The following is an 18,729-nucleotide window of genomic DNA, read 5'->3' as shown; positions in this document are numbered from 1 at the left end:
ACACACACACACACACACACACACACACACACACACACACACACACATATACACACTCAGACGTGACCTTAACTGACAGTCTGCTTTGTGACACAGTTTTGATCAGTGGCTATCGCATAATGTTAATTTAAAGGGACAGTGTGCAGGATTTAGGCGGATTTATTGGCAGCAATGTAATATAATATTAATCAATATTTTGTTTGTGTATAATACCCTGAAACAAAGAATCATTGTGTTTTTGTAAACTTCCTCTTCACGGTGTGCACCATGTTCCACAGCCATTTTTCTACAGTAGCCCAGAACGGACAAACCAAACACTGGCTCTAGAGAGGGCCGTTCAGATTTTTATTTTACCTGAAGGCCACCGTAGTTCTCCGACACGCTTGGAAACAGAGGGGTGAGTAGAGTGGTATTCAGTTGGATGTAATCTACAACCTCACCACTAGATGCCGTGACTTTTCATCACATACTATACAATTGCTGTTTTGACAAACTATACAGGGACTTTTATGATTTGTTTTGACATATTATACTTTTTTTTCGACTGACTATACAATTACTTTTTATGACTTATTCGACATACTATACTACACTAAATTGAGACATAAGAAGTTTGACAGCCAGAGGCAACTTGACACTCTCTGAATTCTAGTTAGTTGCGTCCAATTAGCCAGAATGACTTCTTGAGATTCAAGTACAATAAGATTGGGCCACTCGTGGGGCTTTTATGAGCTGTGCTTAATGTTCTGAACATTAGCAAACAACTAATAAGTAATGTCTACCTGAGCAGGGAATGAAGTTGCCCTCCCTCTGTGTGTGTTGATATCCCAGCTTCTATTTGCTACAAGCAGGCCGGCCACATGTGCTTTTAGTGCATGTTGGTGAACGTGACCGTGCTGCACTTTTAGGTCCCTTCTTATATGCGTAGCGCCCATCCTCCATTTACCCTCCAGGTAGACACCGTTAGCTCCGTCAGCCCTTTCGCCATAGTTTGCATCGTCAGCACTGTTAGCTGTATTTGTCGCCATGTTGAGAGCTGTTGAGAACCAATCAAAATGCTCCTAATCTCAGATCTTGCACCGTTGGATGTGGCTGGGGTCAATAAAATGTAGGGATGAATTCATTGATTCGAAACTCATTGGCATACAGCCTCGGTGAGCCAGAGGGGGGCGCCAAAGACTTCAAGTAAAGCAGCGTTGTAGAATTGTACCAAGAATGATCAGAGGCTGAATAATATATTGCTGTATAAGACAAAATATAGAACAACAGCAAATACATCTGTACATTAGTACACATCTTCCTATTTATAAATACATTTTTGCGTATCTGTCCAAAGTATATTGGAATGATCACAGTTAAAGAAGAAATGAGATGTTTCTTTATCTAAATTACAAAAAAAGCCTTAATATAAGCAAAGTTTAACAAACAAAAATCTTAATCCAAGCTGGAATCCATTTCTAACCTTGCAAATATCTTCAATATGTATTTTCATTTTCCAACTTTTTTGATGAGTAAAAGGACGAGTTTTCTTCTTTCTGAGTGATTCCAAACTTTTAAATGGCAGTGTACTGTATGTTTTTGCATGCTTTATTAATTGAACCAGATATTATGTGGCTTAATACAGTTCCTCCAGATATATTGTACTCCAAATAATACTTAATTTCTAAGAGCAAGGCAACAACAACAACCATAGCAGGTTGTCCTGTCTCTGTAACACCTTTGATCACAACATCGGATCAGTCGGTCCACATCAGTTATTAGACTGATCGTACAGGTGCGGTCGGATGAAAAATGGGCCCATTAGATATTTACCACCCAGTCAACACAGGGCGTGTCAATGATGTCAGTCATCGTGAAACAGTTATAGTTGAAGCTATTTAAAGTGTCAAACTTCATTATCAAGAGGTAACAGGCACATGGTGTTTATTAATAGTGCATCATTTGTGTAACAAAACATGTTTGGATAGAACATTTAAAATCAGTCACAGGCAGCACTGGTGTAGTGGATGAAGCTATGAGTAAACATTGTTCAGCCTGATGAATATAGTAGAAAATAGGCTTCAGTGGTTTTCCTTTTCAGAGGCCATTTCCTTAATTGCACTGCTCGACGCACTATATGCACAACACTGTATCTGAACGGCTGCCACTAACCTATCCTCTGGTCTTTAGCCTGAGAGGAGCGAATCAAAGACATTACTGAATGTGGTAAGTGAGCAAACAGTGGAGTGAAGCATAAAATTGGTCTCTTTGGTATTGTGTGCACTTTGTGCACTCAGTATTCGCACTTTCTAACACCACAGCAGTGGTTGGTAAACAGGCAGGCCTACATCAGATAGCCCGAAGAGCACTTTCTGGAAGTTGCAGTTTAAGATCTGACTTTAAAGAAATACTTCGACATTTTGGGAAATACCGCCCATTCGCTTGCTTACCGAGAGTTACGTGAGAAGATTGAAACCACTCGTGTGTCTCTATGCTAAATATGAAGCCACAGCCAGCAGGCTGTTAGCCCAGGTTAACACATGCTGTAGATTACTAGCAGGGGGATAAACAGCTAGCCTGTGTCAAACAAACAAGATATAGCGTGTTAATTAGTGAGCTTAAGGGTTGTTGCTAAGGCAGATTTTGTTGCCTTTGCACAGAGTTTGTTGTTTGACCTCCACCCTTCCGGTATTTGTGCAAAGCCAATCAGCTGCAGCTTCATATTTGATGGACGAATACAAGAGTGATGTCAATCTTCTCATCTCTCGGCAAGAAAGCACAGAAGTGTGTTTTTATGTCGAACTATTCCTTGAACAACCAGTGTTGAAAAGCTACATAACGCAGAATTGTTAAAAAACATTACGTCACATTTGTACAAATTCTTCAAAACTACTGATTGGCCAACAAGAATAGTGGAAATTATAGTTTCAAAATGCGTGACTGACTTCCACCAGCAGCAGGTCTCAAAAATATATGCTCATCTTTCTAGCAGCTTTTAGATTGTCTCTGATACGCGTCTTTGAATCCCAACATTCCAGCTGTCACAGACCGACCACTCGTCTCTACAGGGCTTTCCCTCTGTGTCCTTCAGTCTCGGCCCCTTTGAAGCTGCTTCAGTTGTCCCCATGTCCGTATATCGGGGAGCTTCCTTTTGAACTAATGGCCTTCCTTCCCCTTCACCTCTTAATGCGGCTTACTCCCTCGCACATGATGGACAGGTACTGGGTCAGCTTCACCATGGCGATGATGATGGTTCCTCCAATCAAGGTGCAGGTTGGCCAGAACAGGGAGTGGAAGACGGCCACCTGACCGTAGATCTGTGTCAGGATGGCGCTGTCCGTTCTGTCCGTGGGGTCCACGAAACACTGGACCTTGTGCTGAGACCTGAGATGCTCCGAAATGTTCTGAACCACAATGTGCGTGGCCGTGTAGTCCTTACGGCACTTTGGGATGTAGAAGCACTGAAGGGAAGAATAAAAAAAAAGAGAAAAATGAACATTGTTTACTTGTATAGAGCTTGTACATCTTGCGGTAGTTCAGCGGTCATTAAGTTTACATAAGTGTTTTGGCCCTTCGCAGTCCAGACCTCAGGATTGCTGTCATGCGTCTCCTCGTTGTGCAACAGTTGCACCACCTTCCCTGAGGAGTTGAGGCTCACGAACACCTGGAGACAGGGGTAACGGGAACTCCTCCGGCACTCCGTTCCACAGCTGTACGAACAGTTTACATCACACACGATGGTGGAGTTCACGACGGTGCAGCTGGTCTCGTCCGTCCACACACTGTAGAGAAAGAGCAATGGTTTCCAATGTGAGCTGCAAACACACTGTCAACGGTTCTGGTGGTTAGATAGTCAAAGAGTGAGAAAATACACATGAACTACAGCGAGGTCACACACAAAAAACAACAACGTGCGTTTATGTTTTCCGAACTTGAGCTTGTGACTTGTTATTACCGGTCAGAGTAAGAGCGCAGGATGGGGATTCCCAGGACAAAGTACATCATGATGGACAAGACAACCATGCCGAGGCCCAGCAGTATGGCTCTGTCCTCCCCTGCCCTCAGAGCGGTCACTGTCTTCTTCTTGTCCAGGACGTCATATTGGATTTTCTGGTTGACGGATCTGAAAAAGAGGTCAACTTTAAAGATGCACCTCGACAGTTTGAAATGTATTTTTTTATTTTTTTCCTTTTCCAGACAACATTGGACACATCTCTAGGCGTTCAGTCCTGACACCGCCAACTCGTTTGTAGGGTCCACTAAGTAGGGAACTGTGTGCTGAGACCTGTGGCCTTTCCCTTTTTAAATATTAGATTCATTTATTTTAAAGCACTATATAAAAGACTCATGGGGGAGTGATATCACCCCAGTCTGCATGGCTTGAATTAAAGTCAGCTTAAGTTTTGTTTTAAAACATGTGAGGCACTTGGCATCGCAATGCAATAGCGATGGGGATTCCTGCATTGACGACCTGTGACTTTACAATCTTTAAACGCAGGTACGTGTCTGCATTTATACTTTTTAGAACCTTTTTCTCCTCATGAGCCAGTATGCTACATTAGATCCTCGGATATATAACCCTGCTCGATGTTCCTAAGATGATCCTGGATGTGATCATATCTCCTGGGCCTCGGAATATCCATCATGAGATCAGATAAGCAAATCCTTTTTTTCGTCTTTAAAGTCAATTCTGAAAACCAATTTTTGTAGACTGGCTTACTTCTGTTTTTGTTACACCTTTCAATCAATAGTTTACTCATCATTTAATTTTCTATTCATGTGCCAAATGTATCAACTTTTCTGCATTTGAATCAGATCATTTTAGATTAAAGACTTTTATTACTCGTGTTTCTCGTGTGTGTTTTTTCCCTCAAGGTGTGAAATTAATTAAACACTGTCCTGCCTCAGCTCTTGAATTTAGTGTCACTTTCACTGTTTTCAGTGCTCACACTTTATTATTGTCTTCATCTGCTTTCGTCACTACACTTAAGTGAGTCCATCTCTTACCCTTTAACTGTTGCCACTGCTTGCACATCAACTGGCACTTCAGTTACTTAAACTCTGGCTTCAACTTCAACTGAAATTGCTGTCAAGTCATTTACATTTCAACTGCTTCATCATTTCTTACTCTTAAAATGACAGTTCAGCTACTGCCGTCTCTAACAGCACGCTTCAAATGGCAGTCCAAATACTTTCAATTACAGTATCTACTCTTCCAATCTTAGGTCAACTACTTTTCAAACATTTTAATCTGTTATTTTCAGCACTCGTACATTTTCTTCAGAAGATTTTCTGGACAGTATTAAATACCTGCTCTCACTTCTTCCATCTGTTGCTTTACCTCCTGCCCACAGAAACATCCTGTCTGAGGAATGTGGGAACTGTAGTCCAGAGGAGCTGACCCACCTGCAAATATAACAGACCGTTAATCAAAAAAAACTACAGAACCTACGGGACCTGACTTCTGTTGTCCTGACGGGCCAGGAGATACTCAAAGAGAAGTAACGAGTGACTAAATATATCCATTTAAGGGAGTGGAGTAAAAAGTGAATTATTTCCCTTTCAAGTGAATATGGAGATAATTCATGACTTTCTTGTACTGTACTTTTGTATTCATAGTGTTTTTAATAGATTCAATTTATTTCATCATGTTATAGGGATTTCAAAAACAGCTTTACAGGGACCACTTCACAACGATCTTGTGTTAACATCGACTGAGAATATCAGTGGCCGTACATCACACATATCAGGTTCACTAGAGTGTACCAACAAGACAACATCAAAGAGGACAAAACAACCCCTTCTGGCTGTAAAACCATGTCATCACTGAGCTGGGCCAGCGGGCCTCACGATTATTTACAACCCAGGATTAACAGGTCTCTTTCATCAGTCATCAATATCCACACTGCCTCTGAGGTTACAGTCGTTACAGTCGTTACACGGGTTACAGTCGTGTCAGCTCTGGTGTGTGTGTGTGTGTGCGTGTGTGTGTGTTTCATCTGTTTCTTATGTGTTCCTTTCAGAAATCATATCTCTCTATGCAAGAGCCTAATCTTATCCCCGACCTCCTTTCCAGTTGTGTATACAGATACATTCACTTGATTTTGCTGTGATTGTGTGTAATGTTTTCAATGTAAAATAACCCTAATGATGTCATCAGGGTTAGCTCCGATTGGGTTTTGGAAACTAAATATATATATGATTTATATAACAGGAAGCCTGCTTTACAAACTGGGAGCACGGGGTTTGAAAGATGTGGGCATTAACCACACAGGGGAAGTCTAATGAAAGAAGTTGAACTGCATTATGGGGGATGTAGGATCCAGTGTTTGTTGGTGCTTGACCCGTATACTAGAGACTAAAAATTCAGTTTATCTCTGCGTCCTTTTCAGTAATTTTTGTCTATGTCTATTGCAACTCTCCCAACTTTGTGAAAGTGCGATTCGACTACAACACACCTTTAACTCCTACAAAAGGTTCCTTCCTACAGCCACATTAAATGAGGAACATCTGGTGGGGACTAGTGCTAATATTTAGGTGCTACTTTCACTTCTCCCGCTGGATATTGACCCTCAATACCAAGATATGTGTGTGGCATCAATCATAGAAAAGTGAAATATCAGAAGTTGCATGCATGTTCAGATTCTTAGTCTTTTACATGAAATATCTGTAGAGCAACACATGCAGATTGACAGCTCATCAGCTTGCCTGCATGTGCTCCTGTTAGTATGGACAAACATGTAACCTAAAACAACTGTGGGGCTGACATTGTTTGTGTGCACGTGTCTCCCCTGAGAGCATTTGTTGGTTTGATTTATGTTTGCTGAGTGCGTTGACTGCCTGCATACCTACACAGGTCTACATGTGGCACACTGTGTGAAACACACTGTGTGAAACACATGGCTGTCATTCCTTTTTCAGTTTCAGACCTCTCGCATGAATGTTAAGCACGCTCTGACGTAAACGCAGACGTCGTAAATGTCAGACAACAACACTGTCACCGAAGCCACGACCTTGCCATGACATGTCAAAATCATCCATGTGATGGTGCTGTTGATCATCGTATCAGTCGGTGAAACTCAGAATGGTACACACAGTGTCTAATAAGTGCTGTCCTTATTCTCATTCAGTTCTCAGTGGTTCATAGGGATATCAAGATAAACAGGAATGTGCATTTTATCTCTCTCTTGCATTCTTCAGCACCAATTAAAAAAACATTAACATAAATATAGATTAAAAAGTAGTTTTATTTGAAGTACTGGACTTGCAAAAGTTAAGAAAAAAGTACTCCATTACTAGTAAATGTCCTGCATTAAAAAAAAAGAAGTAAAAGTACAGAGGTATTATCAGCTGAATGCACTTCAAGCTACAGTGGACTGGCCATCAGGAAGATCGAGGAGACTCTTGAACGGTGTATTCATCCCAGGCTAAATCGACCGGTGGTCATAACCATTTTAGTTTTCAATTGCAGAAGTAGTTGTCCTCGGCCGTGGCATGGACCACCCTGGCCCTCACAGTTGCAGACACCACAGAGCATAACGCTGCCCGTCAGACAGGGACAATCTCATACTTTGAATATTGAAGCGGGACACGATTGGACTGATATTCGTTTTTGTTGAAATCTTCTACAAAAGGCCTTTTCGTGTCACATTCCCGGCTGAATTTCAGTCCCAGCCCTCCAAAGGGCCCTCAAGATAAACCTGAGGGGTTATGAGATGATAAATAGAACATATATTATCAAATCTTTGCTTTTTGAATTGAATCATTTTCCTCTTTAGGCCTCAAACTGTTATTTAATTGCTACTAACTAATAAGTTTAGAGGGCGAATGACTTGTTGGTGGAACTGCTAACAACTCATAGACATTTGACATGTGACAAGGGCCCCAGGAGCCAAAAAGGTTGGAACTGGTTTAATCTTTTACATTGCATTGTATTACAAGCTTAAATGTTTGTTTGTTTTTAAGTAAAAAAGTAATTAACTTTAAATGTAAATGTATCTGCCTGGTAAACACAAACCGTGAGGTGAGATCTTACATTGAGCCAACCGTATAAGCTTATTTATTCTTCTTCTTCTTATTGTTGTTTAGTTATTTTGTGCCAGTCTAGAGCACATGTGTGCCATCATCAAACACTCCAAAGCCAACTACAAAATCTGTCACATTATTTATTGATCACCGTTGAAGAAAAAACTATTGATGTTCAAAAAAATTGGATGCATGTCGTGAAGCCACTGCTTCACAACATGGTGATCCTCTTTTGACAAACAGACTTTTCAATAAATTAGCAGCTCGCTGAGGAGCAAAACACCGCCATCAAACGTATTTAGACAAAATGTAATAAATAGGATTTCTTACAGACAGTCTGTAAATCACTCAGGTGGAGAGTTCAACATGAAGGAGAACAAACAGAAGATCAAAACAGGAAGCTGTTGGTACCTGGAGCGGTCGACATGACAGGACTAAATATTGACTGAGGCATGCTCCACTACACACACACACACACACACACAGAGACACGCACACACACCTACACCTACACACACACACACAGACATGCTTGGTCTATAAAAACAGTAATAGGGCCATGAATGGCGGACCACCTGACGGGTGCCTGAGTCAATATTTGCTTATCCTGTGTGTGTATGCCGTCTGGTTGGTTGGTGCAAACAGTGTTTCAGACGGAGCTCTTAGCAGCAGCTTAGTGACAGCCTGAGTTTATTGAAATCTACACGGGTGATAAGATGGTCAGTGGTGGGAAATGTCAACGCAGCTGGTGAAGGATCAAAATCTAAGATTGAAATCCAAACTCTCTCATAAACCAAGCTGGGGGTTGAAGCCCCCCCCCCCAAAACAAATTATTTGAATATTTTCTTTAATTTTTGTACTATTCGGAATACCTTTTCAGGCCACTAAAAGCTATCAAAATGAATTGCTTTTATATCAAAGTAGTGCATTTTTTTAGTCTTCTGAGTCTACAACCCATTTTTCTCAGAAATAAGATACTAGTGTAATTATGCTTGGTATAATCATATCTTGTTTCATATTATGTAGATGACAACACGGGTCTTGCAGAAAATTATCAAAATTTAAATTGCAATTGCGCTGGTCAGAAAAATCACAACCTAATATTTTCCATAAATTGCTCAGCCCTGCTCGGATGTTGGTATATATTTTGGCGCCTCTGACCTTAGAGCAGTATGGAATAATGAGTAACAACACAATTCGATTATACTGAACTGAACACTAACAAACATGTATGTATGTTGTATGTACTGTTCTGCAGAGAGGAAGAAATGCTCAGTTTTTTGTGTGAACAAAACTGCAGTAAAGCAAGACAGCAAGTAGATTCAAACCAAATCACAAAAACTCAATAGATTAATGTGAGCTGACTCAACACAACAACACGACATCCACAACATCCTATTTAACAAATCCACTTACTTTAGCTTACATTTCTAGTCCTATTGGTATATATGTAAAATGAGAGGGTGATGATGATGAATTGGAGCTCACCTGATTTCTGATGGTGATGTTCGGACAAAAGTCAATGGTCAAACTGTTGTAGCCGTTGTCCCCTAACATGGCACCTCCCTCTTTACAACACCTCCCCCCATGGCCTCATCTTTACCTCTACTCCAAAGCATAGCTTTCATTTAATGCACTTAGTTCTGCCAGCTCAGTAGTCTTCACCTTAATGACTTTCTTTTTACTTCCAATGTCACAAACTGAAGCTTTACGTCGTAGTTCAGAGGACAAGAAAAAAAAAGATACAAAGCTAACTTCAGCACTTAAAAAGAAAAAAAAGTGTTTCACAAAATGTTCCGAACCGAAGTAACTCATGACAAAATATGCTAATGGGTCCTACAGCATTTAGCAGGAAGCAAGCTGATGAGAACTGAGAAGAAAACAGGAACCGGTCAATAATGATCCATCTCCTGGAGCCGTTCTACAAATAATAACCCACAAGCCTTTGTGGCTGAGGTGAAAGAAGCCTCATGGTTTTGTTTTTGACTCTTCTGTCTGAAGTGCCAGGTCTCTATAACAGCAATGTCACAGAGTTTAGGTCAGCGTCATCAGCATCTGTCAGTGTGGATGTAGGGGGTGGCTTGACTGTGTGGATGTGGCTTGTGTGTTTTTTGTTGTTGTAGTTGTTTTTTGACCCTGGGACCATAGCCAGTATATCTGTTTCATCCTGCTTCAAGTCGTTATGCTAAGCTAATCAATTGCTTACTCTGTCTTCATATTAGGACAGTGATAATGATAATAATTTTCTCTTCTAACTCGTTCTTTAAAAAGTGAAGAAGCATATCTCTCAAAAGTTCAAACTATTCCTTTAAGGTTTGGTAAAGATTGGGGTTATAGCAAGTAAAGTATGGTTTAGTTGAGGCAACTAAATGTTTGAGAAAGATTGTGGTTAGGGTTTTAAATAAGAAAACAATAATTGATTGTGGGGTCATCCCTACCAAAGTCCTGTCATGTCCATGCCCCATCTGGACCGCCACACCTTTCCTCTTGGTAACATGAAGGCATGTAAAGCGACATGCAGAATCGTCCAATATGGATGTAATTCGTGATAGTAGGGTAGTGGAGACCAAACGAAATGTAAAGCTGGAGTTCTATTCATCAATTGGCAGAAATGCAACTTTTGTTTTCGTATTGGGTTGATAATGTTGCTGCGTGTCATCAGGACATTCATGTAGACAGCTGCTTGCTAACAGTTGCCCACGCGTCCTCTTATGTATGCTTGTGGCCAAAGATAGTGTTTTCCATATTTAAATGTCTGGCACCACAGCAGTTTGAGACACACTGCCTTTGACCCTCCAATGGATGTTAGGTATCTGAAACAATAGCTTTGTCTCTATGCATATATATGGCAGTGATGTTTGCAATGTCTAGTAGCACATTATTGTTCCAATGCTACGTCATACTGGATTCAAACAGAGGTATAAATAGGTGATGGTTGTGCAAGAATGTAAAAAGGAAGCGGAAGAAAAGGGATCATTTCACTTTGACAGGAGTGCAGTCATGTTGGACACGCATGCAAAGAGCTATTCATTCACTTTTCTTACAATTGTTAAAAAGGTCATGGGCAGTGTGTCTTGAGCTGTTAAAACCACAAGAGGAATGTTCTCTGATGTGGTCATACATCTTATGCCACATACACAAACGCACATACTGTCCCCAACTCTTTGATACATGAACCCCACGGCTTTTCTGGAAGGCGAGATCGTCAGGCGGCACGGTGACGGCACAGGTGCTGCAGCTCTCTCTGACAGGGTTAGACACACACACACTCACACACATACACACATACACACAGCTGTGATGTCATGGTTCTGTTTCTGGAAGGTTATCTGGATGGCATGCATTTCAGCGTTCAGTTGTCTTTAGCCACCTGCCTGATTGCAGAACAGATAGGGAGAGTCTGACACAGCTGTTGTTTAGAATCAAAGAGCTCTAATACAGCTTACGAAATGCAGCTGCAGTAAAATAAACTCAATGTGAGATCAATCCTGGAGATAAATGTGTAGGATAAAACAGGCTGGATATTGCTGCGGTCATTGATTTCAGCGTTGGGTTTCCACTGCTGTTGTCAGACTAACCTTATGGTTCAGCAGTTTTTTGCTGAGTAGGTTTGTTTGCCACAAACAGCCAGTTGGCTTTAGCTGTCATATTAACTTGCAATATATATATATATAACGCTGGAAGATAACAGCCCAAAACTTTTTCATTCGGAGAAATGTGCTGCAGCTTTAGAAACAATGCCGAATCAAAAACGTGTATGAAATTCCAAAACAAATAGAAACACGCTGCAAAGGAAAAAGCGTGCTGGAGAAAACCAAAACAAAGACGTCGACAGCAAACACGCTGCAAATACAGAAACTATGAAAAATCCAAAACAAAATCCTGATAAAAAATGCAACAGAGAAACGCTGCATATCAACACGACAGGCGACTGTGGCTCAATCAGAAGATCGGCGGTTCGATCCCCGGCTCCTCCAGTCCGTGTTGTTGTGTCCTTCGGCAAGACACTTAACCCCATATTGCTCCCCAAGGCTGTGCCATCGGTGTGAATGGTTGTGGATGCTTAGATAGTCCTGATGGACAGGTGGCACCTTGCATGGTCGCCCCTGCCATCAGTGTATTAATGGGTGTGAATAACATAATGTAAAATCGCTTTGAGTGGCTGGAAGACTAGAAAGTCTCTATGCAAGTGCAAGTCCATTTTACCATTACGACAATGAGAGTTGTCCAGGCCTCTAAGGGGAGAGCTCAGTGGAACAGCTTGATTTTTAGACCTGAGAGAGAGAGACTATGTTTTTGAAGCGGGAAGAAAAGTAGAGTAAAGAGGCGACAAAAAAAAGGCACAACTTATTTTTTACATTTGGCCTTAGTATTTTGTTACACACAACCATCCGAGAAGCCATCATTGGAAACTCTTTTGAAAAGATCAGCGCTTTCAGAAATATACATGGCAGCTGATTAGATGAACCATCTGTCAATCTTGCTGAACCAGTCGTGAGAAGAGCAAAAACATCCTTTCCATTGAGAAAAGCCTTCAGTGCCGTTCTTTGCTCTTCTGTCGATAAAGAAACACTCTCCAGTTCTGATAGAACTGATGCTATTGCATACAATTGTTTTACCAGCACAGGTATCTTTTTGTAAAGCAAAAGCGCAATGATAAATTACCAAACTTTGTTTGTAAAAAGGAATGAGACTGAAACAGGGGAGCACAGGCAGAGAGTTGAAAAGACAGTAGGATATACTGTAGATGGGATTAGCGTTGGCTTGTCTGATACATGTTTTGATATGAGTGTTAGAATGAGTGCTAATGGCAGAGAGGTAGAGACAGCTGCTGTTAATCGTTCAGACCAGACTTCATGGCTCCCCACAGTGAGGTACCGTTAATGGAATGATCCAGACTGCTGGGAAGTCATTTTAGTACATGCAATTAAATTATCAGCTACAGTTTACAGTAGCTTGGGCGCTAACTGAATTCAAATTTGGAGAAACTATTTTGAGACTGTAACAGCTATTTTGGGATTGACAAATCTTAAAGAAAGGTGTTTATCTTTTATTTATTTTCCTTCTGTTTTCGTTTACTTCTTAAAATATCAAACTGAAAAGTAGAATGTTCGAAATAGATCTTTGCAGTTCACATTGTTCGTCAGTATTGTAGATATAAAATGCAATTTTCCCTGTAATTTGCGATATTACATCATAATTCTGTTAAAAAAAGATTACCTTTAAGTTGCTTTCTCCATTCTGCTTTCCATCCAATGGGTAGCTACGGTGCACCTTAACGCACACACAGGCACATACACATGCACACACACACATATTGCGGCTATTGAAAGCCAGACACAGTGGAAATAGCGATGAAAAGAGTGGAGTGGATTTTTAGAGCTTTTTGCTGAAAACAGCTGCGACCAAAAACGATGCTAGTAAGAATTGTGAGAGTAAACCAATACAGTAGAGTTACGGGCCATAAAACTAAAACAATGAACCGAAAGATGGTAAACGCTCCGTAGAGCTGATGTCTGATAATTATACAAAAAAGAGTTGTTTTATAAAAACACGTCACGTAGGATAATGCTATATTTGTGCATGGACATAGCTATCTCAAGCCAAGGTAACGGGCGTGTTGATGACTTAGATGGTGCGAGACAAGAGATGTGGTTCACTGAGCTGTTTCACACTAAACTAAATGACACCACAACAAATCTATGAAAAATTGCGACTTTCTTGACTTTCTAAATTATCTTTTAATACACAAATAAAAACAAATCCTATGTTTGTCTCCAAAAGTTACTGTGACACATGGATGAAGCGGGCCCTGAGATAAACGTGGTGGAAAATCTGGAAGGTGGCCCTCGGCTGAACGCTTTGAACAGCTTTCTGCCATCACTCTCTGCACATTATTAGTCTCTTGAAACGTGGGGAGGGCAACACTTTCAAAGGGAGGGACTCACATGCACTCACATGCACGTGTGCCTGGCTACCACAGCAAACGGAAGCTCGAATTACAGAACACACACACACACAGAGGGAGAGTGACTTCACTCTCTGCTCAGGTAGACTCGACTCTATATCTTTACAAAGCAAATCGTCACTGCTATAGTCATGATCTATATCTCATAGCTCGACTTGGCTGAGAGTTTGGTCTGTGCAGGAACATTGTGGCAACAAGCATTTAAACCACCATAATGGAGGCAAAGGTCAGATGTCAGAAATTACAAGAAGCATATGACACATCGCATTGATTTTGTTTTCATCGACAAAGGCAGCCATTACAAAACAAAATTTACGGAACTTGTCTTATCTACTCATGTTAACTAATCCTGAACCGCCCAAACCTTTAGGCAAGGTAATCAAACACCTTCTTGAACACCAAAATGCCACTGGAGGACTTTGCTCCTCTGAAAGATTTTCCCGCCTTTCTTCATTTTGTCCAAACTGTCAAAGCTTACCTTCAAATGCTGCTGAAGTGAAAAAGTTTCCTGGCTGCAGGTGTTTTCATTTTGTGGCTTAATCCTAACGTCCTCTAAACTGAGCCAGCATGCGATCTACTGTCTACCAGGGACAGAGCAGCCCTCAGCATGCCTCCCATACTGCAGACTGAGGGACATTAACGACACTGCCCCTCACTGCTCACTCTAATAATGAGTGTGTGATGATGATAGTCTGTGGGATTTAGGGGGGAGACAGGGTTTGGTGTGGGAGGGAAAATGGGAGAGTGAAAGGGAAGAGATGAGACTTTGGAGTAAAAATCAACAATTTAGGGGATGGACAAAATAACAAAGAAAACACATGATAAAGTACTTGAAAGCTGCATTATAGAATTTTTCTCATTGAAGCACTAATAATTAAGCCTGGCTAGATGAAAATGAGTGGCAATTGTTGGAGGGAATACATGTCTTGGGGCCATGTTGAATGTCATTTTAGCTCTATTTTTGGTCTCAACCCTCTCCTGAGGGAGCTTATATGCTAAATGCTCCAACTATGTTCACCAGCATGTCGTTAACGGTGTCTGCTGTTTGGTGTTTGGCATGAAGTGTACAGTGAGCATTCATACTGAAAACAGCTGCCTGCTGCTGGAAACAAAATTGATGAGAGCCATGAAAGTAAAATCGTTAAGATGCAAGTTGTAAAAACAATGAGCTAAAATACGCTAAACTGCTTTGAAAAGCTGAAGGGAACCGCAGGGTTGAGTGATCATTTTTCTGTGTTTATGTCAAGTGGCCCCATATAAATATGAATCAGTGCAGCTTTGATTTGAGAAAACATTGTCAGAAAAGATCACATTTAAGAAAAATAAATGTCGACCACTACGGCAACATCCTATATGATTCCACTTTTAGCTTTCTGTGAACTTAATTTACATTAGAATACATCAGAATACACAATCTCAAACGAAAAGACAAAAGAGCAGAAAAGCACAACAAAGCCATCTTCAAAGGATGAAAATATGATATGACACTGCTACAGTATCTCACTCACTTAAAAAAGGCTTCAGGTAAACCCAGCTTCAGTTACATGGAACATTCAATAACCATGAATGCAGTGGTTTCAATCTGTCAATGACATGAAGCATTTATGTTATATTTTGTAACGGTTGCTCTCTTGTCTACCCACACAGGTGTTTTCACTTGTGCTGATTAGTTCTCTCCTCAGGTGTGCAGAGATCGTAGTTCACTGACATCTCTCTCACTCTCCCGCTTCACCTCAGGGCAGAAAAACTTACACCTTCCAACATTGTCCTTATTGTTAAGTTCACATTGGTGACATATGGCCTTTTAATTGATTTGAGGGAGAAATAGCATTTAATCCCCTAATCTCCATGTACTCCACTTGTTGTCCTTAAACCTTGGTTAAGCTATACAGTCTCGCTCTAGTGGCAGCTAGCTGGCTCCTACAGGACACCGCTGCCGCCATCAGGCTGAAACACAGCTGAGCATTGAATTACAACATCTGAGGACACAGTGTTGTCAGAAACCTCAAATGTGATCTGTTCCAGACAAAAGACGTTTAAATTAATAGTTTGACATGATGGGAAATATGCTAATTTGTTTTCATGTTGAGACTTCGATAAGATGATTGATACAACTCACATATCTGTCTGTTGAAAACGAAGCAGGAGCTAGGAGGCAGTTAGCTTAGCACAACAACTGGAAGCAGGAAGAAACAGCTCCCGGCTCTGTCAAAGGTGAAAAAGAAAACCTACCAGCACCTCTAAAGCTCAATAATTATCACGTTAATTGTTTTTACATTTCAGTTTTTGGAGGGATTAAATGAATGACTCGGCTTTACTCCCTTTTCCATTCACGCTATGTACAAAAAGGCCAAAAAGAATGTTACAGTTCTTAAAGGGCAACTTGCAGGTTCAGAAATGTCGAATGGATGCGTTGCTCAAAACGGCTTCTTTTGCAACCAAATTTCTGCCCTTACGTCTTGAAATCGTTTTCAGGAAAGAAAAGAGAGAAAAAAAGAAATTGAACTGCAGGTTGCTCTTTAAGTGTGAAAGAAAAACAGGTGACGAGAGCAGTGGGCTCACCCTGTAGTGCAATGGGCGCTGGCCTTTCTGAAGCTCCTCTGGTGTAGCATGCTCTGCTCTGTTCGTTTCTGATTGTCTGTGACTCAGAGTGAGAGAGAGAGAGTGCCACACACTATCTTCTACAGACACACAGACCACAGGATGAAGTGCAATCCAAAAAGCAAACAAAGAGAGAATGGAAGGAAGGGGAGGCTTTGTTGCTTTTCCTGATGGTGGGAGAGGTCAGCTGCGATCAGATGTTTCCATCCAGTTCAAACTGTGGCGAAGTTTGAACTTTGACTTGGTGTAGGCAGTTGTTGACAGTGTTCATTGAAAAAGTCTTTATATAGTCTTTATATTTATATATAAAAGTTGTTATAACAAAAGGGCTTTTTATACTGCATAGTGTGCAATAATAATGTTCAGTTATTCTCATTAATTAATTAATGTGAGCTAGACATAATGTCAACTTATAGGGTCAGGGTATAGTTTCTACTGGGGATAAGTGAGACATCTCCACCTCAATTTTCAAAATCCACTTTTGAAAGTTTGATTTACCCACAAAAATATTGTGTCCAGGGTTTTGTTGCCTTGTCATAGTGTGTTGGGGCTCTCCTTGACTTGCTTGGACCTGGTGTTTTTAGGTTACCCGTTCACACATCCAATACTACTAATACTTGAGATATTTCAGTCTGGACCAAAGTGGCGGACCAACCAAAAGGCCAACATTCCTCGAGTCTCGTTACTAGCAGTGTTAGATGTGCATTAATTAACAGCAAGATATGATTGTAAAGGAGAGTGCTCTTTTTTTTTAGTAAAGATGCAAATACACTTGTTAGGCTGACAGGCCAAAGTCACTGTGTGATTATAAGCAGGGTTAGGGAATTATTCATGCAGCAGTTTCAACCTCTCTAGTTGTTGTTAGACTACCATAATCATGAAGAGGGAATGATTTGTTTGTGTGTTTCTTATTGCATAGGCACACATAAACACAGATGACATCAATTATTGGCACCATAGTTAACAGCTGCATTTGATTTCAGTTTGTGCAGAGAAAAAAAAAGTTATCCAAACATGCTTTATTAGGAAATGTGTGAAATCAACAGATCCTGGGCTGTCACCACTAGGTAGAAGCAGAGAGGTGATCTGATTGTGATGTGAAAACGGATTGTGGTTGTAGTCTTGAACGAGGCTCAGCAGGTGGCAGTGTGGAGTCATACATGCTATCACGGAGGGGCTACTGTTTGTCCATAGGAGGCACTATGTCCCTAACCTTCCCTACTCTCTTTCTTACACACACACACAGACATACATGCACACACACGCACGCATACACAGGCAGTGTTTTGAAACCGGGTTCACTCAGGGCTTGGCATTCTATTTTAGCACTCCACCCTTAACAGCTCTAAATGGACTTAGTGGCTCCACCCCAGCCCCATCCTGCTGCAGGACTGTGTGTGTGTGTGTGTGTGTATGGGCGTGTGCGTGTGCGTGTGTGTGTGTGTGTGCGCATGTGTGTGTGTGTGTGTGTGTGTGAATGTGGCTTTTACTGTGTGCAGAGGTGGGAAAGAAGAAAAGACGGGGAGAAATCAAGGGAGCAATGCATGAGGAGGAAATGTAGGTCATGCTAGATAGGAGGGAGGAAGAAGTGAAGGGATTGGAGATAGAGAGAGACAAGAGGGAGGAAGAAAGAGGGGGGACAAGACACTCGGCCTCCCAGTATCCCTCAAGTGTCCTTTGGCAAATAAACAGCAGAGACAAAGAGACCAAGAAGAATCACAGAGGGATGGCGAGCAGCACTGGTTATGGATCTGTATTCTGTGTGTTTGCGAGTGTGTCTTTGCACGTGTGTGTGCTTGCAAGTGTGTGTGTCCTGACCAATGAACAACCATTACATTGGGATGCTCCTTCCCTCCTCCTTCTCTCCTTACACAAAGAGGTGACCTAAATACTGAAGCCTCCAAACTGTTGGAGAAAAACTAAAGAAACTGCTCTCTGAGTGAGTGGGTGTGTGGGTGAAGGTGGTGGTGGTGGTGGTGGTGGGGGGGGTATGGTAAATGTTGCATCAGTCATGAAAGCCAGAGTGCTGCAGCTCAGAGCTTTATTCTCGCTTGTTGGCATGGCAACCACTGAGTCAAACCAGGATGATCAAAGAGGGCCTGATTACCCTGTGTGTGTGTGTGTGTGTGTGTGTGTGTGTGTGTGTGTGTGTGTGT

At 41.3% G+C, this 18,729-nt stretch overlaps 1 protein-coding gene across 3 annotated transcripts; it reads right to left on the bottom strand.

Annotated features, from left to right (window-relative positions):
- Positions 1-1,537: 1,537 nt before the first annotated feature.
- Positions 1,538-16,596, bottom strand: LOC116397459 (calcium-activated potassium channel subunit beta-2-like). Of its 3 annotated transcripts, none has more exons than XM_031872888.1 (5): positions 16,535-16,596; positions 5,290-5,385; positions 3,935-4,102; positions 3,536-3,761; positions 1,538-3,440 (listed from the first exon to the last, which is right to left on the bottom strand). In XM_031872888.1, the coding sequence occupies exons 1-5, from the start codon at positions 16,582-16,584 to the stop codon at positions 3,156-3,158; spliced, it is 825 nt and encodes a 274-aa protein (XP_031728748.1). In that variant the 5' UTR covers positions 16,585-16,596; the 3' UTR covers positions 1,538-3,155. The 3 variants fall into 3 exon arrangements, with proteins under 3 accessions (XP_031728748.1, XP_031728749.1, XP_031728750.1); XM_031872889.1 differs by having other exon boundaries at positions 3,566-3,761; XM_031872890.1 differs by lacking the exon at positions 16,535-16,596 and adding an exon at positions 14,451-14,645.
- Between the last annotated feature and the right edge of the window lie 2,133 nt (positions 16,597-18,729).

This window comes from Anarrhichthys ocellatus, unplaced genomic scaffold, assembly GCF_004355925.1.
Source record: "Anarrhichthys ocellatus isolate YVR2014 unplaced genomic scaffold, GSC_Weel_1.0 scaffold67, whole genome shotgun sequence".
Taxonomy (NCBI): domain Eukaryota; kingdom Metazoa; phylum Chordata; class Actinopteri; order Perciformes; family Anarhichadidae; genus Anarrhichthys; species Anarrhichthys ocellatus.
This window is presented reverse-complemented; position numbering and strand designations above follow the sequence as displayed.

Excerpts from the sequence above, each read along its gene's own strand:
- LOC116397459 (XM_031872888.1), bottom strand. The coding sequence starts at position 16,584 with ATGCTACACCAGAGGAGCTTCAGAAAGGCCAGCGCCCATTGCACTACA. Across the intron at positions 5,386-16,534 it reads AGCGCCCATTGCACTACAGG|GTGGGTCAGCTCCTCTGGAC; the intron begins GTGAGCCCACTG and ends TTATATTTGCAG. Across the intron at positions 4,103-5,289 it reads GATGGAAGAAGTGAGAGCAG|ATCCGTCAACCAGAAAATCC; the intron begins GTATTTAATACT and ends CCTCTTTTTCAG.